This window comes from Magallana gigas, chromosome 5 (assembly GCF_963853765.1).
Source record: "Magallana gigas chromosome 5, xbMagGiga1.1, whole genome shotgun sequence".
Classification (NCBI taxonomy): domain Eukaryota; kingdom Metazoa; phylum Mollusca; class Bivalvia; order Ostreida; family Ostreidae; genus Magallana; species Magallana gigas.
The window spans coordinates 4737594-4759039 of record NC_088857.1 but is presented as its reverse complement, the minus strand read 5'-3'; the positions used below and the strand labels follow the sequence as shown (position 1 = coordinate 4759039).

Sequence of the window (21446 nt, the reverse complement as noted above, 5' to 3'; positions counted from 1 at the left end):
ATTGGTGACTGCCACGCAGGGTTTTGATTCTAAAAGATCTGTCCCAATACATTTATGCAGTACATTTTCTTGAAATATTTGATATTCATAAATTAATCCAGGTTACAAACGATGTTTATTCAATAGTATGAAAAAATCTAAACAGCTTTTCAGGTTTCAATACACGGTCAAAAATAAAAGGGCTATATGAATTTTGCAATGCAATCAACCTGAAAGCCACCGGCGTATGATAACGTTAAAAACTGTGCGAGGCGTCCCGATAATTTCGAATGGGAAGATGTTATAATGTGTCCCATTACAAATCCCCATAGGAGTTGTTTTTCGGCCATGCGAGTTTCTCAAGGTAAACACAGATGATTATCAACAGAGAAATCTTGGACTCTTTCCCTTTTCATCAATTTTATTTGTACTTAATTAACAGTTATCAATTAAGAATAAAAATTGCCAAAGTGACGGAAATTTTGGAGCGTGGGTGGGGCATACCTTTTCTTACCAGTTAAGCTGTGTATTGGTAAATACAATGTAATTAAATATGGTGTTTCATATAATATCAAGATATAATCAAGATGTTTTCTTGACCCACTCAGACAATAGATGACGTCATTTAGGCATGTTTTTATCTTCTTTGGGGCTTCCTTGTCACAATTTACCGAGTTATATATTTAACACATGTACAAATGTTTAACTTCTTATATTTTCTCTAAACATGTTATACACTAGTGTAATTACATCACTCGGTCGTCAACTTCAAACGTTTGCTTGACTCTGACAGTGTGTCTCGTTTTGATCTGCATGATGACGTAGTAGTGGTTGTACTACTGGCGTACCTAGAAGATCGCCACATTCTGCTGCTGGAGCCACGTGCAGTCTTCCGAATTTTACGCCAACCACAAAACACTTTAGTGAATGTCCTGCGAAATCTACTGCTAAAATAAGAGTAAAGCAGGAAGTTTCCTGATGCGTTCATAATCACTAACAGGTTACATATATTTCCAGATATCAAGATGAAAGTCATTTGAGACCTATACAGATTGTTGGCGTCTAGATACGTCCTGTACATCAGTAGGACGGTCCAGGGTAGCTGGCACAGTAGGAAGATGAGCACCACCGTTATTAGCATCGTCGTGACTTTATGTTGCTCGCTTTGTTGGCGGGAATTTTCTCCCACCACCGAGAAATTAGACAACTCGTTCCTACGTTTGTTGGCTTGCCAAACAGATTTGATTAACACACTGTTGAATACAAAAAGAAAGACGAACGGCACAAACGTGAAGAAGGTGACGAACCACCAGTAGTATCCAATGGAGTACGACTCGGACTTTCCGAAAGACGTCTGCTCGCAGGAAAATGTCGTCGTATTATTACTATGAGATTCTATGATTTCCATTTCGAAAAATTCTGGAAACGTATTTACTAAGGAGATCCCAAAAACAAGGAGTGAGAGTATCTTCGCTTTGCCCACGGTGCACCACACCTTACCCCTCATAGGGTGGCAGACACCGATGTACCTCTCGATGGTGAATGCAACCGTGAGCCACACGGCGGTGTTTCCGAACAAGTCTGAGAGAACCCGAGCACGGGGTATGAAATAAAAGGCGGATTCGGGTTGCTCTGGTAGATTGCAATGAACAAAAGACAAAGTGAAAGTAAAAATCAGGTACAGCATGTCAGATACAGCAAGAGCAGAGAGGTACACGTTTGTTGAACTGCGCATCTTCCGGTTGCGCAATACAATAATATTTAAAATATTTCCTATGATTCCAGCTGAAGCTATGATAGGGATCAGAATCTGTTTTACAATAATCCGGGTTACTTGCAGAGATGTCGCTGCTTCTTCAAAGTCTGAAGAAATGTCTTTGTTTCCACTTGAGTCATTTGTGGCTGTCTCTGTAATGTTCGGTAGGATCGTTGCTATCATCGACATAGTTGTAAATGTCTGAAAAAAAGATTCAAATTTTATTCACCTTAAGATAGTGCGTAAGTAATATCGACCATTGATTACCAAATATACAGATACATGCAATATTATTAAAAGGTTAGTGAAGGTGTGAACAATTTCTTTTGGATTTTTTGATAAAGCTTATTATCTACTAATGTGTCAAATTATTATGTATCAATTTTTGAATAACTGTAATACTTTAAAAAGGTCTGTCACATTACAGATACTATGCTAAATTGGGGGAAAATACTAAAATGGTATAGAGTTGTCTTATTTCCTAGAATTTCTTAACATTTCTAAGGGTTTTATCTTCTATTGTCCTTTGCTTCTTATCTTCATTTTTCTTATATTTGAACATTAACTTGAAGAGGTTGAAAAGAAATATTATCTAAAAGTACAAAAACAAAAAACAAAACAAAAAAACATTGGTCATTTCATGAAACAAAACAAAACCAACTGATTTCTCAAAAATTAAATTTAATGCATAGAAATATAGCTGGCAGACTAAATGTTGTAATCTGTTTGGAAAAGTTAAACCGCTTCAGCATGACCAGCTTAAGACACTTAATTAGCTTTACAGGAAATTCAAGTTTTCAAGTTTTCAAAATGAATACAAAGCCCCTCCCCCCCCCCAAAAAAAAACAATCGGAAAAAATGAACAATAAATGAATCCACTGACTTTTGTCATATTAGATAAGAATGAATGTCTTCATACAAGAAAATAATTCGGTATATTGCACTTATTAGAATTCTTTGTATAATGTATATGATAAAAGATGTCCTGTAATTGAAGCATCGTCCGTTACGCTCCGTGAATTTCAGTCTGATATTTTATCAAATTTCCGCTTCAAATATGTTCTGTCATAAAGCTCGTTGTTAACTTGAAGAGATTGGAAAATCTTACTAATAAACAACTCTGCCATACAAAACCCCAAATCAATTACGTTCTGTGAATGAAATCCATTGATTTGAAATAAAATTGTACAATCTGTGAGCTATTTGAGCCGCGATAATTTGTGTTGAGTCGGTGGGCTGACACCGAACCATGATCTATGCCTGCATTACAATTGTTGCTATCTTCTTGTTTCTCTTTTCAAGCATCTCCGCCGACGCGGATTTCTGCTCTGTTTCCAGAAGTTTATCAAGACTAAGACTCCATCTTCACCTATTTTATTATGCTTTAACCATACGCATTTTACAGACAAATATACCTTATGTGACTTAGCTCTTCACACGAATTTTACCTGAAAATTATCACATAAAATAGGTGTTTAAAAGATATTTTCCGAATAAACGATTGATCATTGTTTAAAGGGAAAATTCTCTTGAGGAAATATATGACTTCAATTTGTTTTGAGGTTTAAAATACTCTTAAGGTAATCATTTAAAGACACTGTGTTGTGAATTAAGGTAGTCCATCCATAACTAAGGCAAATTTAACAATTTTGATTGATCTATACTACATCAAATATGTATTTTAAAGTTACTATGAGGCTGACACAAACCTAACTCGGAAGTATGAATGTAGTCAGTTAAATGAACTTTTTGCACTTAAAACTTTTTTAAAGAGTTGTCTGCCCTTTTGGAAAATTAAAAAAAATCATTTTCTGAAAATATGTATGGTTAATTATGAATTATTTTAGCATATTCGAAGAAAGGGAAAGCATTTGCAACTTTTTACCAAGAGAAGTGTGAGAAAATTACTTGTACTAAAGAATATATTTAAAAATGCATTTTTCCCATATACTTTAATGTTAACCTCAACATATGATAAATTTGTTAATATTCATTTTTTTAATTTCAAAGGTGAATCTTTATTATTTAATAAAACCCTTAAAATCACACTGAGATTTTTGGATCAAACTTGAAATCTATTAGATATGAAATATGATAGTTATGGATGGACTACCTTAAAACTTAACATACAGTACAAAGTGTATACATTGTATTTTCAAGTAAAACGATAATAAAATCATATATTTACATTCAATTCTTTCCCTCTATTAAATTGCATCGGTTGATTTGAGTGGTATTTACGCATAACACAAAAGACCCATTCACCAAATCTGGGGCGTAGGAATACATTCATCATTCCTTCAGTACATGTATTTCTCGAAGAACATGAACTGATTCTTCTCGCGACTTCAAACCGGATCACGACCTGATATTATACTTACGCTGATTAATATTTTGATGTAAATATATTTTGACGGTTAAATGAATTCAATTAATTAATTTCTTAGTGTACCAAAAGCAGATTCATTAAATCACAGAAAGAAAAAGAAAATTGTGTAATTAGAATTCAAAACGCTATGCACTATTTTTGTCAGCTTAACTTGGATGTTCCAATGGCTCTTCCGTTAATTTTGCATTACTCGTTGAATAAGTCAGAGCTTTTTAAAAACAAATCATGTTTGCGAGAAAGAAATAAATGTCTAAAAACGTAAATATAAGCACTGAATGGTAGTCTCATAACTGCAACGGTGTGTGCAAATAAGTTATCATAACGCGCTAGCGCGCGTTTTTCAATTTGTATGCACACACCGTTGCAGTTATGAGACCACAGCTTTCAAAAAATAATGATTCAATGCTTAAATGTATTAATATTTGTAGCTACGAGATATATCTAGTATTTTTTTAAACTAACATATGTAACGTGTAACGCTGCCATTTAGTGCTTCCTTGTTTATCTTAATTGAAAAGGTAGCTTAGGCGCTTGATGGCAGTGGCCATTTTTAGACTGTAATTATCTCCTCATAAAAATGAGCTCTGTATAAAGATATATAAAAAACATTCAAATTCTAAAGCTTAGATATTTGGAAGTTTTCTTCCTAATGTTACATTAAAGTTTTAAAATTCAAAGAATTTAAAACTATAACAATTTAAATTGTTCAAGATAGTTTTAAATTCTCTGAATTTTAAAACTTTAATGTAACACCTATATATTAGAAAATGGCAAAATAGTCAGTTATGATGAGGTAGATTTAATGGTAAATTTGTTGACCAACCAGCCTCCTTAAATAGCCAGGGTCACGACCTTGATTAGTTAATTAAACCGATTCCAGAGTTTCACGTTAAAGGAAGGCTGCAGATTGGGATGCTCTGGGACATCCCACGACATTAAAGTATTAAAAAATTATTAAATTAAAGTATCAAAATAACCGGATTATGGTAAGCCTTCGTAGTTTTAGATTGAAGAAGAAAATGGTTTTATGATATCGCCTATAACAAAGCTCGCTAACTTTGTTAATTATAGCAGGATTGTATGGCAATCTCGAAGTCCAAATCGATGGAGTTTCCACGCAACATCCGGGCTTGAGTTTTAATTTCAGAGAAATCTCGTTTAGAGCCAAATGTTTAATTCCTTTTTAATAAGATAAGGGGCTTGCTCAGGATCCTGCCGTTTATAACTTGAAATAAAATCTTTTCGTATTTTTGAAATAGTGGTCTCCTTTACACGAGAAAGTTTTAGTGATTAGGAGCGATCGCACGGCACTGAATGATTAAGAAAAGGGATAAGTTTCGGTAAACGATTCCTTTGTTAGGCGCTAGATATTCATTCCCGATAATTATTCGGCCTACAAACTCTTCAAACACTCTGATACAAGGGATAATCGGAGTATTTTGAACGAAACCCACAAAGTCGTTGATTTCTGCATCAATAAAAATCTGAAATTCACGAAAATTTATTTTGTTCCTCAGAATCATCCATAAGATCTTATACTCTCTCTCTCTCTCTCTCTCTCTCTCTCTCTCTCTCTCTCTCTCTCTCTCTCTCTCTCTCTCTCTCTCTCTCTCTCTCTCTCTCTCTCTCTCTCTCTCTCTCTCTCTCTCTCAGAGATATGCCTCAAGTTTATGAAGTAAACAAAATATGTTTAAAAATTTCTCAATTATGGTCCATTTTATATCAATTCATGTGAAGCAAACGCGATGGCTCGTGAAAGTGCAAAATTAAAACCAGACAAGCCTAACCGTATAGATGCGTTCGTTATATCTCTTAAAAAGTATCTTCGAGCATCAAACGTAACCGCGCGTGAAATATAGTTATGAGTTTTTGAAGACATCGTTTTCCTCTCAATTAGAACTGGTAAATCTGTCTCCAATTAGCGGTCAGCCGGAACTTACTAGTGGACGGGAAATGTCACCTACGGTGCCGGAGTAAATCTGTCTGTTGTCCTGCCGACTCGGGAATCCATCCTTCTTGTTTCTCTCAGATAATCGCTCCTGTCAATGGTGTTCCTGGACCATAATCTCCAGCCTGCGAGGGATAATCATGATGGTCACCAGGAAACAAACACATCACCGTCTGATCGGAAATACGTTCTTCTGAGACTTTTATGTACATAAAGGATCCATAGGTGGTCACTGAGAACCATGTCTCAAACAGCGCACGCGACCCTTCAACGTCGAGAGAGTTTAGTGAAAAGTGCTTATACAAAAAGCACATGGCCTTGGGGTCGAGATACATTTACTTATAACCTCCTCCCACCCGATAATAAAACCGCAAAACCAGAAAGTAATAATAAAAATACTTACATTTTTAACTTCAGTTGAAATGGTTTTGTATTATCTTCATCATTGCTTCATCTACAACACCTACTGTCAAAGTCCTTAATAATTACACCGTGGCAAGTTCTAACACATAAGAAAAACAGACTTAAAGCACAAATCAACATCGCATTCCCACCTCCGATCTGATCGTTGTCTATTGAACTTTTGGGCTGTGTACGTCTATAAAAAACGTGGATGTCAGGCTTCCAGAATTGCCTTGTTTCGTTGTTTGTAAAATGGTAATCGTAGAAGACTTTAGATTAATGGTCTGGCACGGTATTTCTATGACCGACTGCATATACCTCTCCAAGTGGGCCGCCAGCGGTTCTTGGTCCCCACCAATATATTACCAGCGATTAATTACCACAAATCCTCATCTACATTGCCTGTCCCTCGTCAACAGATCTCATTTCTCCTCATCCAAGATCTTTGTTATTGCATTCAAATGTGTTGCAGACGGACAAAAAAATCACGGATTTGGCGGCGTCCCCGTCTAATAGCACAACAGGACCGCGGATACTGTGACACAGCTGAATATGTCTCTTTTCCGTTAAATTACCTCAAATGTTTTCAGCAATCGTAATCAAGAACACAACTTACTAAATTCCCACTGTATACAATATTGTAGAACTCGTTCCATTTAACGCCAGCCAAAAATATCCAGATATTTCACAAATCAAAATTTCCCAATTAAAACTTTTTTGTTTTTTGTGGTCAACTGTCGCATGTTGGTATAAAGCCTCTGTGTCCGTTCTTCATACGGTCAATACGGCCAAGTGTCCCTTAATATCGCCGATCTCTGTGGAAAAAACAGATTTAACAGCATTTGCTCAAGTTGTCGGATCCCATTACCGGTTACCGTAGAACCATTGCTAACCCTTCTGCTGAGGAACTCTCCGGAATCCTATGGCCGTGTATCGGGAGAACCCAGTGGTTCACAGCGGGTCAGAAATACACAATACACAATATGAGTGAGAAATCTCGATCACCGCACTTTAAAAAGTGCATATCGGCATATCGGCACTAGGCATTCTTTGAACTATTACGTAAATAAAACACCATTGGCATAAGATGTACATGTATATTAAAGGGTTCGATTGTCATGACCAATTTTAGACTGTATTGATCTCCTTCAGAAGAAGAGGTCCATATAAAAATATAGAAAAATGCCTTAAAAAGGTAAATTATTTGGATTTTTTCTTCACTGAATAATAAAAAATAGCTAAACAAATTATATCCTAACTTTTTAGGTAGATCTAATGGTTAGTTTGTTGATCATCCAGCACATGTCACTTTAACCAATAAATTACATACAAATTACTTAAAAAAAAAAAAAAAAAAAAAATCTGTGCCGAATTAGATGTTTCTTTATATATATATATATATATATATATATATATATATATATATATTAAAGAAACATCTAATTCGGCACAGATCTGTTCCCCAAATAACATGTGTGCATATGTATGGTGGCATACTTCTGTCCCGTGTGCAATTTTTTTTTATTTTACCAAACTATGTCGATATGCGATATGTGTCAACATGCAATATTACTGTGTTTAAATGCAAAAAATAATTGCAAGCAGATCAAAATAGTTTAAACAAATTAAATATCGCCCACATGTGACTTCCAACATTCTAAATGCTACTTACGTATGTTGGCAAGCGACATCAACATGTTGACAGGCAACTTATTTATGGTGACATGCAACTTTTTAGGTTAACATGTAGCTTTGTGATATTGACATGCGGGATGAGTATGCCTAAGTGCATCTTTTTGAGATATATAAGTTGTCATAAATCAGTTGCGTGTTGACATAAATAAATAACTTGGTGACTTAAATAAGTTGCATGTTGCCATATTAGTTGCATGTCAACATAACTAAGTTGCATGTCGACATAAATAAGTAGCATCTAGCACGTGGAAGTGACATATGGGCGATATTTGATGCTTTGGAATTTTTTTTTTATATGAATGTGATTTTCTCAAATGTCTATACAGCATGGCTTTTTTTGCATTTTGACATTTTTATCGTGCATGTCGACATACTTGATAGAATGTAACTTAAGCAGAAAGAGAAGAGGTATGCCGCCCTAATATCGGCTTTTTCAGATTTTGCTACGACTAAGTTGGAAAATATAAAACAGCCAAGCCTTCGCCCACATTTTAACAATGTTCCACGAGTTCTGCAAGCAAAATATAGCATGCATTTTAAATTGTTGACAATAATGACGACGTGATGGTTTAGACTTAACGTTAGATGATTTTACTCATTATAACTTATTAACAGTCGTCTATAAAATGTTACATTGTAGTCGAGGATCGGTATGACCGAGCCATAGTCTCAGTTGCATCCTTAATTATAATTACTTGACTGGATAAATATGTTTTATTACGTAAACATGTTTGTATTTCACGCGGTAAATTATTTATATCTTGGCTGTTATGGGATTGGGACAAGGTTAATGTAATTTTGATATCAAAATACTGGTCTGGCATGTATTTCATTTCCGCTGTTAATATTTTCATCTCTTTCATTCTGTAAACAACAACATCATGCACTTTCAATTCTCCTATTTCATTTCCGTTGTTTGTATTTTTTTTTTATCTTTTTTATTTACGTAAACAAGTATTCTAATTCTGTAGTAAATCGTGGCAATTTAAGAAAGAGAAAAGAACTTTAGGGTTACGTCTCCCAGGAATGAAAAGAAATTGACAAGGAACAGAGAGCGATTTCGGGTTAATTAGTTTTGGTGGGACCAGTACTGTTGAACGACCGATTACATCAACAGTGTTAATTAAGACTCGATTTAATTTATAAAAGCAGGCTCTGGAGAGCTACTTTCATCTCTCAGTCCAATAAATCGGTCATCGTAACCATTGATATTGCTCTAGAGTTCTCCAAGCTCTTATATCAACCCCGTATTTATTGTACAAGTAAATATATGCTGCATTTGGCATACTAACCTACATGTATGCTACATTTGACCTACAAGATAAAACAGTCTCAACTGACATTCTGAATTACAAGAAAATTGAATATATTGTGTTCATAAAAAGTATCACGTTCATTTGATAAACGATTTCGAAAAGAACAAACCCAGCCAAATATCTACATAAGAAAATCGGACTAGACCATACGCTTGAAATTTTGCCACATATGAAATTCTCAGATCAAAATATTATGAATCTTATGTCATTGAGCACCCGCTGATTGATAAAAAATGGCATCATATCAGAATCATATCGTAAATCTTATGATATCATATAATACTGTTATCGTTACATCATGTTATTAATTGCCATGCAATTTCAATCATACCATAATCATATAAGAGGGATTATATAATTCTTATATAAATCAAATCTTATATCATTACTATATGATATCAATATAATTCTGATATAAAAAAGCATTTCATATCACCATCCTATGAAGCAAAATTACCAAATACATCAAATATTGTAAGTATACGTGAAAGATACATAACTATGGAAACTTCTTCTGTCATTTCAGGACATTACCCGATATTTGTTTACTGATTGCCCAATGATCTGTTTAGAAATCGCTGAATGAATCCAAAATCTGATTTAGAGGGTCGTTCTCCTTGCCATTAGCCCTCATCTTATTGATGATGTTGCGGCGGGGGATATGGTAGTCACGTGACACTGCAGCGGTGCATCAGTCAAAAGAACAGGCTGGCATTTCCTCCACGAAAGCAAATAAGCCATTATTCTAATCCTAAAATGTCAGCCTCGGTCGTGATTGATGCTGGTTTGTTTTTTCTGATCTTGTCGAGTCGCTATTTTCTCCTAATCGAGAAATACCAATGCTGGAACATGCTTCGATTGACGGGGGCACTTCATCACTTGTTAAACGGAAAGGTTGAATTGCAACCATGTATGGGTTTTTTATTCTTTGCGTTGAGGGGGTGGGGGTTAATGCTTGAATTTTATCATTCTAGGTAATTATATGTACAGAACATTTTATGGTATGTTGCTGAATTTCACTACATGCCTGTTAACATATCCCCGTAAACCCAGCCCTTTTGAATTTGAGAATTTCTAGCAAACCTCTTCATATGTTGCTTTCATACAGTACAATCTCAAATTACAATGTTTTAAATATAATATGTCTAAATTCGACACTCCATTATTAATATCACTCTTACAGTGATAGCATCAAACATTGTATAAGTGAAGGGAACTTCCTTTTCATACAAAATACACACTTGATTGTTTGACAAAAAACTTTATTACAACATACTACAAGAAATATGACAGAGTTCACTGATTGGTTGGAGATTCATGTTGATGACAGTGGGGCCATGAATACATGCAGCACAAGAACACAGATCTTCACCACTACGACAGTCAATACACGGTTAGCACGGGAACACAACATCAGTATCCTCTATCTGTTCAACAGTCTTCGCATGATAAGCACCTTTATACAAGTTTACTATGCAATAATGAGGTACAGTGAATCTATAGATAAAAGCAGCGGCCGATGATTGAAGATGATGGCGATGACTTCTGTGATGTTAGGAGACAGGACTGGTGCCCATCATGTTCTGTGGGGGGTGGACAGTGGTCTGGGGAGGGTCAGTACTCATAGGCTCGGCCTGGACATCATTGGATGAGGCTGGTGCTAAAGGGAAAGAAATCAAACATGTTAAACCATATATAAATATGGACATAAAGCTGGTCTAAATTTAAACAAAAAATTATCACTTCACTTAATAAGTCAAAAAGATAAAAGCAAAGGTAAATCTCACTTGAGAGGTCCCCCTCTGCTGTGCCAGTGACCGGCTGGGCAGCCGGGGGCTGTGAGGCTGGTGGGGGAGGGGCAGGAGAGCCCTGGGTGGCCTGGGGTCCCTGAGGGGGCATTGGGGAGCCAGACAGGGGGTAGCTCTGTCCTACAGCTGCTGCCAAACTGGGGTTAGCTGTCATTACTGGGCCTCCAGGTCCTGAGGCTGCAAAAGAGAAAAATAGCGTACCGGTATTCTCAGTAGTCGCCATAACAAAATTACCAGTCTGCTGTTCTCAACTGTTAAAATATCACAGTTTTGAGTGAAATTTTACTTTCAAAAACACCTGTTTAGTGCACAAGAACCTTACAGATTTTAATAGGTTTTCATAAATGATCCCATAGCTTGCAAAGAAACAACTTTATCAGATAAATGTGTACACGTTGGTTGGTTCTCTTACCTTGGTCCCCTGCCCCAATATTCTGCTGTCTCTGCTCGGTCACCATTTGCTGCATGGCTATTTGTCTGGCTCGGTGTTCTGCAGCCTTTATCTGCTCCATGTGGAACTGCTGCCTCTCTTGTAGAAGTTGCTGTCTTTGGTACTCCAACTGCAAAACAGGACAATTCATATTTATTATTAAGTATAGTCAAAATTTATCATACAATGTACATATACTACTAAGACAGATGTTTTGATGAAATCTTGTTTTGTCCATTACTGATTCAAATACTGGTAGCTTGCATTGCCCTGACAAATACTAGAAGAACATGCATCCACCACAAACTCTCACGGAGCAATTTAACTGAGAGTGCTAGCTTTGCAATGAGTTTAAAATACTTCACAATGAAATGGACAAAAATATCATACTGCATCTCTTTCCCTGTCCATGATGGCTTCAAGCTCTTCAAAGTGACGTAACTTAATCTCCAGTTTCTTCATTTGTGTCTCAACCAGCAATGCCACTAAACTCTTTATCTTCCTCTCCTCGACAGCTGCTAAGTGCTGGAATAGAATAGCAATCAGACAATGAATCACATTATCGCTATTCATTTCATGTTTTATCATTAACCATTTGGTTTAATTCATAAGCCACCATCTAAAGTTTCTCAATTCTCTGTTCCCTTAAATAATTTTTTTGTGTTCATTTAATGAAATGAAATCAAAATTGCAATTGAAACACATAAGATATCAATATACCCTGTTCAGCAAAATTGGAAATATTGAAAATATAAATGCTTGAAAAATTTACGAAGTAAATAATAGTCATTGACATCAATGAGAGTAATCTTTTTTGTTAGAGGGTCAATGCACTTTAATCAGGATGTGGCTCCTTACCTTGGCCTTCACGGCAGCTGACGCTAATGCTGCGGCAGCAGCCGTTGCCACATTGCCGTCTGGCTTGATGGGGATCTTGGCCACTGCCTTGCTGACTTTCTCCTGGATTTGTTCCTCTGTCTCTTTCTCTTCCTCTGGTTTCTTCTCCTCTGTTTCCTCTTTGGTCTCAGACTCTGTCTTACTCTGTGTATTTACAAATCATAGGTACAGTGTAAAATTGATTCTAAATATTAACCCCTTTTAAGCAAAGTTCAAATATATGAAATACAGAATACATTTGCTCTAACCTCTGCCTTTTCTTCTTCATTTTCTTTCTCTGGTTTCTCCTCCTCTTTCTTTTCTTCATTGTCCTGGGCATCTGTTTCCATGGCTTCCTCTTTCTGTTAAAATAAACAATATATTAGCAAATGTGATAAACAAGAGTCAATAATTACATTGCATTTCCAAACTTCAAAGTGCCAGAGCCCCTACCTTTTCTTCCTTGTCCTCCTCCTTCTTTTCCTCTGTCTTTTCTTCTTCTTCTTTCTTTTCCTCCTCTTCTTTCACTGCCTCTTCTTTGAAATTAAAAAGAAAACCCAATAAATCTGCATTCTATTTCCTAACACATCTAAATGCATCAAAATTAAGAATTTTTCTAAAAAATGTTCGTACCAGCTTTCATACCTTCCTCTTTCTCGGGGACAGTTCCTGCAATGCCACTCTTCTCGAGACCAAACTCAGCGTCCAGAGACTTGCCCTCTTTGTTTGCATCCTCCACCATTTTGACATGAGCATCAGTAAGGGCAGGGGGTACCTCGTCCTTCATCTTTGAAAACTCCTCTACAACACACAGGGTTAATAAACACAGGCACCGTATCATTTTGTGGATCTTGGACTGTGTGACTTTGCTTAATCATCACTGGAAACCAACTTTCAAGATGGATTTACTTTACAATTTTAAAACAACTTAACAGCAACTAATTTTTGTGATCAAGCCAGTAAAAGACTGCTTCATAGTTGAAAATATCATGAAAGATGATTTATGCAAACTTCATAAAATTTCATCTCAAAGTTGGTGTACAGCATATCAGCTGGAAATAATCTACTAAGACAACATCCTGCTGTTAATCCCTCAATAAGCTAATCACTTGAAATAATTTCATAAAAAATCATTTTTCTAGAGTCTGACTATGGCTATTCGTACCCAGAGCTGATTTAGCTGCTGCACTGGCGACTCTTGGATCAACGACAGAGGCCAGGAATGCCACAGTGGACATGATGGGGTTTCCTGTCTGGGAGAAGGGGATGGGTTGGTACGCCAGGGGTCCTGCAATATACATGTAATAACCATTATATAAAATGAATTATACATCTGTCTCCTATTCATTTTAGAAATTAGAAAAAAAAATCCCACCTACTTATCATAATAAGTGTACTATTCATTAAAGATAAAATTTAAGTAATCAGACTAGACAATACATGACTTGATCACCTGACTGACCTGCATGGCCGAAGTCACTCTCCTCCAGGAATGGGTCCTCAATGGGCAAGCGGAGGAAGTGAAGGATACACTCGTCCTGGGTTCGACTGCCAACATGTTCACTGACTTTGTTCCAGTCGTCTTTGTACATCTCCAGTCCCTCCAGCAGAAGCAGGGTCTCCTGGTCGGTCCATTCCCGAGAACGGGTGGCTGCTCCCTTGTCCTATCATAACACAATGTCAATGTTATTTTGTTTATTCACATCAATTACGTATCATAACATCAATTCATTTTATTTTCAAACAATGACATATCAAATGTCAGTATCACTTTATTTTCCAAACAATTACATATCCCTTTGTCTAGATCTAAAACTTTTCTGCAACTGTTGATAACTGAAACCCATCCTTACTTTTAGTGCTTTCTTGGCGTATATATCCATGCGTAGACTGAAGTCAGAGAGCTCCCGGCCCTCGCTTGTGTCCCTCTCTTTGTCCTTGTCATCAAAGCTAACAATCTGTTTTGCTGCTGAGGGCTATAAAAAGATAACGAAAATTAGCATTTATTGCAAAAAATATATATTAAGAGGAAGAACTGCAACACTGATTTATAAAATTTCTTTGTATAGAATATTTAATAATACAAAGACTTACCTGGTTGACTTTTGGTGGATTGACGGGTTGAAGTCCTGAGGGTGTGTCAGCCATGATGTGGAAGTGAGAGGTGGGTGGGGGGCCCATGGCGGTGGCTCTGTTGTCCACATCCACCTGATAGTTAATCAGGCCCCACTGCTCCAGGAAAGCATGGACTCTGTATACACACACAAAAAAGAAAGTAAGCATTCATACTATAATATCAAGCTCTTGTATAATACATATTAAAAATAGAATCAGTAATATTTATCATTGTTATATTCAGTAGTATATTCTCACTATATAACTCTATATAGACAAATAGTCAATAATTGTAATATTAGCTCGTCCGAAAAATATTGACCGGTCAATATTTTTTTGATATTGACCGGCTAGGAATAATATCTAGAGAACATTCCCTCTATTTCAAATATTCGCCTCTGATTAGTTGATTCGTAAACGATGACGTAAATAACTCTTCGCGACTCCAAAACAAGGTGACGTCATAATAGACAGTCAGTCAAGGCAAGTAAACAACGGACGCGCAATGCGACGGTTTGCTATCATAACGGATGTAAGGATTTGCGAATTACTGTGAAGTAAAATCAGGTAGAACATCTGTATATTAATTCTTTCGGTCGGCGGAATACATGTATCAGCAGTTTGATGCTGAGGATATTCTGGAAATGAACTTTGCACAGAATGAATTCGTGAATTCTTTGTTGAGCCGAAAAAATTACGGCGATCTGTTTTCAATTACTTTCTTAATTTTGGTTTGTTTCTTCATATAACAAAACAAATGTTGACTGTGTTTTCGGGCAACATTGATTATATTAGCCCCCTTGGGACGAAAATATTGCCCTCCGCTTCGCGTCGGGCAATATTTCGTCCCTCGGGGGCTAATATAATCAATGTTGCCCTCAACCCCAGTCAATATTTGTATAATGTTTTCCCACAGCACTAATTTGTGAAAAAACGTTGTTAAGATAACTAAGTAAGTGATATTCTAAATCCGTGGGGACGGATTGCTGTGCTATTGTACCTCATTATGGCACACACATCCCCGGCCAAGTTTCTTCTGCAGGCGGTGCTTGTCAAGTACTCTGTGGGGTTTAGTCTGTATGTGTCCAGCATAAAGTTCCTGTAGGCCAGGTATCTGTAAAAGAGAGTCAGCCCTCATACAACCAGGCTCTGTGATAGTTCTCTGAATAGGTGTACTGTAGTGTTAAACTGTGGAATCATTTTGTTGTCATAGAAATAAAAATGCTCCTTTCCTGTCTTGAGCACAGCTATTTGGAGTCTTGTTGCTATGGAAAAGTTAACATGGATAATTCCATAGCATGAATTTTGCTGAATGGTGTTTATATATGGCTCATCTGACCTAGTCTCCTATATAATTAAGAAAGGTTATATCAATTGAGTAACCAATATGATTCATTCTTAGTGAGACCAGTGCTTAATTCATTTAGGCTAATTTTCATGGATTAATTGATGTAGGGATTTTATTTTGTGAATATATTTTAGAGATGTTTATTAGTAGGTAAGGGGTATCCACAAAATTGAGCTCCCACAAAAAATGATTCCTCAGTAATCTTAGCTAAGATTTTTATTTTTGGACTCTTACATCTCTGGCGTTTTCGACTTGTTCTTTCCATTGAAGAATTCCGGAAGGGCCCGCCTCTCAATGGAGTGAATGGCATTGTAGTCGAACCAGGCCGAGTAGCTGGGTATGATGATGTGATGGGTCTGCTCAGTCACGTTGTCCTCATCCTCTTTCTCTCGCTTGGAGTCATCGTCTGCTCCTTCCTCATCCCCTCTATCCTCACCAATCAGCTATCAGACAAAACAATTGAAAACTGTACCAGTTTCTGAACATAAGGATTTTAAATAGACAAGTGTACATGTACCATAAGAAGAGAAACTTTCACATCATGATCCTATTACTTTTCAGGTAACAAACAATTCTGAACACATCATCATTTCTACTATAAACAGTGGGTCTTCATTACTTTGACCCCTTACCTTGTCGGTGGCCTCCTCATCCATGTCTATGATCGTTCCTCCTTTGATTGGCTGGTTCTCACTGTCCTTGTTACTACGGTTACTGCTTGCTGTTTAGCAAAGAAAAGCAATACCTTTAAAAACTCACACTTAAAGGCAAGATTTTCAATCATTTTTATTTTTTGTTTAAAATTTTTTCTTCGTAATTTTTTTATCTATAATGCTTTCAGCATAATGAAGCCTTACACTGCTTTGAGAGTTGGACCTCCTGTATGTTGGTCTCTGGGAGGGGATCTTCCATGTCCCGGGTCAGATCATCATCAGTGTCCTCCTTGTTTAGCCTCTTCTTAGAGTTCCCAGGTCCTCCTGGAGTCCTCGTGCTATATAAACATATTTTCAATATTTTATCAATTGATTCAAAAGGACGAAAACAGTAGGAAAACCATAAAGAGATGTCCAAAACCATCCATGTTAGTCATCAAAAAGGATAAGCTAGTAAACTTGTTCAAGGAGAGTAAGGAATACTGTACCTCTTTCTTTTCTTTTTCTCCGAGGATGGGGCGGGTGTGGGGGAGGGGGATCTTTTCCGTTTGCTCTTTTTGTCTCGTTTCTCCCTCTTGTCACTTTCCTGGTTGGCTATAAACTATAAATCAAATCAGAGGGGATAAATTATTTCTCAAATGTCACAAAATATCTGGATGAATAACTTCTAAATGCTACAAACAAAATCAGTTTACTTCAGTGGATTTTGAAGTTATAAAGTTGAAATTCAGGGTAGATAATCCACTGAAGCAAACCATTTACAGTAATTTAAAAACAGTGATTTGCGACAATAAATAAAATACTTAAGATCTTTCATCAATATACATTTGAAATTTAACTTTATCTTTGTACCTGTATATGAGATATAAACACTTATATAACTTATTTCGCAATTTAAAAGTATTACCTCTTCCACAGTTACTTTGTTCTTTGGACGTTTGTTTTTTCTTGTTTCATACTAAAAATAAGAAAATTATATGTAAATGATTGTGTTAACTGGTGGACACCAGAAGAATTTTAATGATAGAACTGGTTATCAAAAGGAAAATTTCACACTTTAAATTTAACAAATTCAACATACCAATGTGGCATACAAATTCTGATTGAAAATTCATAAAACTGTACATGATTCTTACCCATCCCCCCCCCCCCCCCACTCCCAATCATCAAAAGGTGTTTAATTTATACCCAAGAATTGCAATTTTTTTTATACTTGATAAATGTAGAGCAGAAACAAAGGGAAATTTGTTTTTAGCAATAAGCACATAAAGTATTACAGTTTACTGTATATTAACTTTCATTTGTGACTATTTCATTTTAAGATTTATCAATGAAAAGCTTGGGCAACTAATTTTTGTGATCAAGATATAGATTAGGAAAAATTAAATATCTGAGACATTTTGAGGACCAGTTTCCCAGCGAAAAATATTCATAACAGTGAGGCTCTTATTAAAAATTCTCACACATGAATAAAAGTTGGTTTACAGTAATCTTGTCTGAATGCTGTTATTACATAAACATGACAACTATCATAGTGTTACTGAGGTGCAGTCCTTACCTCATCCTCGATGAGGTAGTCCTCCTCATTCATCCACTCGTTGTACTCCTCCATGTCCAGCAGCCACTTCGCGGTCACCTGATTCACAGAATCACCCAGGTCAGTACACCAACATTAAAAACTTATAAATAAGGACACCTTTCAAAATTATTTGTTTGCCCTCTAAAGACTGACAATGAGACCTCTCTCAGATATTTTATGACAAACACTCTGAGCATCATCATTTTAATAAATAAACAGTTGTTTGCCCATCACTTTTCTATTTAATGTAAAATTTTGCATACAGTTTTAAGAACAAAAAAAAGTTTTCTTCCCACCATCAGTTTAAAGACTGGAGAGTACAAATAATTTTTTAAGGTGACCTTATGAATATTGAATACATTAAGTCTTACATGGATAAAATATACACAGTTATTTACATGTATGACCCTAAATCAAAAGTTTTTGTCCTTTTCTGACTTGTCATAATAGATTTGGAGACTAACACAGGTTTTCTTTAAAAAATAATTATGATTAATTATCTATGAAGAAAATATAGAACCAAACAGCACATCACGTTCCTGTAAATAAACAATAAAAGTAATTAAAATTACAACAGATTTATACTAAATCTTAAAATGTGTCAGAAAAGGACAGTGAACTACATGGATACTATTTAGGCCCAAAATTACTTTCCCTTGATGGATGCACATTTACATTGTTTTACTGTACATTTCCATATACAGCAAAGTACTTCTTATCTTAAATGCATAATTTTGTATGTTGTCTATTGCATATTGACAATTCCAGTTTTTAAAAGCTGTCTATATGTATTCATAAAAATGTTAGGTAAATACCGGTAGATACTGTACCACTGTTTTTTTGGAAGAACTAAAGTCAAGTGTTAGTTAAATTCTTTACTTAAAAGTGAGAAACACTGTTAGGTAATTTTTTTAAAGAGAGTTAATCAAAAATATTTCTTCATATCTTGGAACATTACAATCTTGACATTCCAATCAAATATAATTTTTTTTTTTTAATCATAAAAGATGAAATAAAATTTTGAAATGAATGCATAAAAGGCAGATTGAAATATGTCTGGATTTTTAAATTCTTTTTCCTATACACCATTTTAGCAATTATCAGCACAGAGAGGATCATGGGACATGTGTCCCCTAAAACAGCACTTGTTAACCAAGCTAACACACCCAATCAGTCCCCCCGACTGATTACACAACACACAGTTCAGTATTCCCCTGCTACACTGACCTCCAGGGCCCCGCCGTGCTGAGGGGTGTCGATTTCCAGGTCAGGGGACACGTCTGGAACCCACACGTCGTAACTGTCTGGGGTGTACCACCAATGAATCATCGCGTTACGGTCACGCTTCATCACAGGACGAATAAACTCCTCTAAAAATACAAAAATTCAATCCTAGGTAATGTACATGGTCCAAGAAAACTGAACACCAGATGGAAAAATATATTGTGAAAGTGGAATAATGTTAAAGTTTTCTTATACAGTAACAAATAAAAGAACATATTTTCACTTTTATCATGTTTATCCATTTTCTTCGAATCCAGGTAAAAAGAAAACTTTTACATTAAAAATTTCATTTGTTCATTTTGACTTAGACTTAGAGAAATACACCTTACAATTTGAACAGTAACTGTTACATATTTTATTCTGACTAACATTTTAGAAAACAGATTCCCAACAGGTGATTACAACATTCAGCTTGATTTTTTGGGGCTACATGTACACAGACTGTACAGTAACAGGCCTACCTTCTGTGGGTGGGTGTGTGGGCAGGACGTGGACAATGTGTGTCGCCTCCTCGTCATCCTCTGTTATGTTTCCCTGGTGACGTTTGATGATGTCTTTCAGTTTTGGTAGAAGAACCTTGTCCATGTCAGTCATAATATAAATGGTGGGCAGGATCAGACATTTGTTCTGGACAAGGGTTTTCTCGATCTGCAGGAACATTTCTACATTCCTGTCCATTCTTGATGGGGACTGAAAGTCAAACCTTCTCCTGCAAATGACATGTAAAAAAATTTGTTGCATTAATTCTTACATAAAATTACAATGAAATAAAATCACATGTGTACTACATGATTTCAGACATTTGTGAAACAATAAACTCAACTTACCACCCCTGGTCACTCTTGAATTTGTAGACAGCGGCCAAGATATGGCATAATGCACCACCAGGCTTAAAGTCCAGGAAACATCTTATCTGAAACAGACATCATAAATTTCATCATGAAATAAGGTTCATGTATCTGATTTTCCAATTAAAAATATTTAAGTTTCCTTTTAAAACTGAAGCTAAGAGAATTTTATGAAACAATGGATTTAATTTCTTCTTTTTTCAAAATTTTTAATGATCTTAACATTCAAATGTAATTCTAGTTCTAGAGGAATGTCCATTTCTATATAGATATCAATGACATACAGGGAGCTTTGTAAGCGCTGGGTTGCTGACGTGTTTCCCGAACGCATCTTCCATGAACTGAAGCAGCTGACACACCAGACTTGCAAGGTTCTTGTTCGTGGGAGGGTCTGCTTGCATGTACTAAAAATGCATCAAATTAAAATATAAGCATAACAAATGAAGCTATACATTTCAAATACTATATTTCTTTACCTAAAACAAGTATCAAACAAAATTTTATTAAAATCAGATCCTCGACACCAATCATAAAGAAAATTAATGATGATTGGGATTAATGACCTTGTTCTTATAATCAATAAATCAACATATCATCGAATTCATAGAATAGGCCTTTAGCAACATTAGAATATCATTATGTATAACACTCATGCTTATAGTATCTTTTTTTTTAATTTAAGAAATGAGCGTTTCCTGACGTTATATGAAAAAGGCATATAATCAACATTGAGTTATTTATTTATAATTTAAAAATTATAGCATCACAAACAAAATCGAACCGGCAAGTGTTAAACAAAGGCAATTACCGGCAATCTTTCCCAACAAAATAGATAACAATACATGCAATGGTGACCAACCTTTTTGTAGTTTTTGTTCAGCCATGTTCTCACGGAGTCAAATTGTGCGATTGTTTCAACAGTTTCGAAGAATTTAACATTTGGCGAACCGTCTTTCTTTTTGGTCAACGCCATTTTGTACTATAAACTGGTTCTCCTTGTTATAACACTAATTTCATTGT

The 21446-nt window shown here is 35.9% G+C and overlaps 2 protein-coding genes across 6 annotated transcripts; both read right to left on the bottom strand.

Annotated features, from left to right (window-relative positions):
• Positions 1 to 674: 674 nt before the first annotated feature.
• Positions 675 to 7496, bottom strand: LOC105323253 (FMRFamide receptor). Of its 2 annotated transcripts, none has more exons than XM_011422301.4 (2): positions 6476 to 7496; positions 675 to 1936 (listed from the first exon to the last, which is right to left on the bottom strand). In XM_011422301.4, exon 2 carries the CDS (start codon positions 1922 to 1924, stop codon positions 731 to 733), a length of 1194 nt encoding a protein of 397 aa, XP_011420603.3. In that variant the 5' UTR covers positions 1925 to 1936; positions 6476 to 7496; the 3' UTR covers positions 675 to 730. The 2 variants fall into 2 exon arrangements, with proteins under 2 accessions (XP_011420603.3, XP_065941242.1); XM_066085170.1 differs by lacking the exon at positions 6476 to 7496 and adding an exon at positions 6065 to 6453.
• Positions 7497 to 10730: 3234 nt separating this feature from the next.
• LOC105323254 (SWI/SNF complex subunit SMARCC2) lies at positions 10731 to 21444 on the bottom strand. Of its 4 annotated transcripts, none has more exons than XM_011422307.4 (24): positions 21286 to 21444; positions 20711 to 20830; positions 20406 to 20491; positions 20040 to 20287; positions 19522 to 19664; positions 18274 to 18351; positions 17623 to 17673; positions 17204 to 17316; positions 16920 to 17053; positions 16695 to 16783; positions 16297 to 16505; positions 15715 to 15828; positions 14694 to 14850; positions 14453 to 14575; positions 14053 to 14263; positions 13765 to 13887; positions 13233 to 13400; positions 13053 to 13135; positions 12869 to 12961; positions 12582 to 12764; positions 12114 to 12248; positions 11706 to 11853; positions 11273 to 11470; positions 10731 to 11145 (listed from the first exon to the last, which is right to left on the bottom strand). In XM_011422307.4, the coding sequence occupies exons 1-24, from the start codon at positions 21397 to 21399 to the stop codon at positions 11039 to 11041; spliced, it is 3228 nt and encodes a 1075-aa protein (XP_011420609.3). In that variant the 5' UTR covers positions 21400 to 21444; the 3' UTR covers positions 10731 to 11038. The 4 variants fall into 4 exon arrangements, with proteins under 4 accessions (XP_011420609.3, XP_065939881.1, XP_011420612.3 ...); XM_066083809.1 differs by having other exon boundaries at positions 13245 to 13400; XM_011422310.4 differs by having other exon boundaries at positions 14062 to 14263.
• Between the last annotated feature and the right edge of the window lie 2 nt (positions 21445 to 21446).

Bases quoted from the DNA above. Each gene is read 5' to 3' on its own strand.
- LOC105323253 (XM_011422301.4), bottom strand. From the start codon at position 1,924: ATGTCGATGATAGCAACGATCCTACCGAACATTACAGAGACAGCCACA.
- LOC105323254 (XM_011422307.4), bottom strand. From the start codon at position 21,399: ATGGCGTTGACCAAAAAGAAAGACGGTTCGCCAAATGTTAAATTCTTC. The intron at 17,674-18,273 runs GTAAGGACTGCA...TCTTATTTTTAG, and splicing joins ACTACCTCATCGAGGATGAG to TATGAAACAAGAAAAAACAA. The intron at 14,851-15,714 runs GTACAATAGCAC...GTGTGTATACAG, and splicing joins GATGTGTGTGCCATAATGAG to AGTCCATGCTTTCCTGGAGC.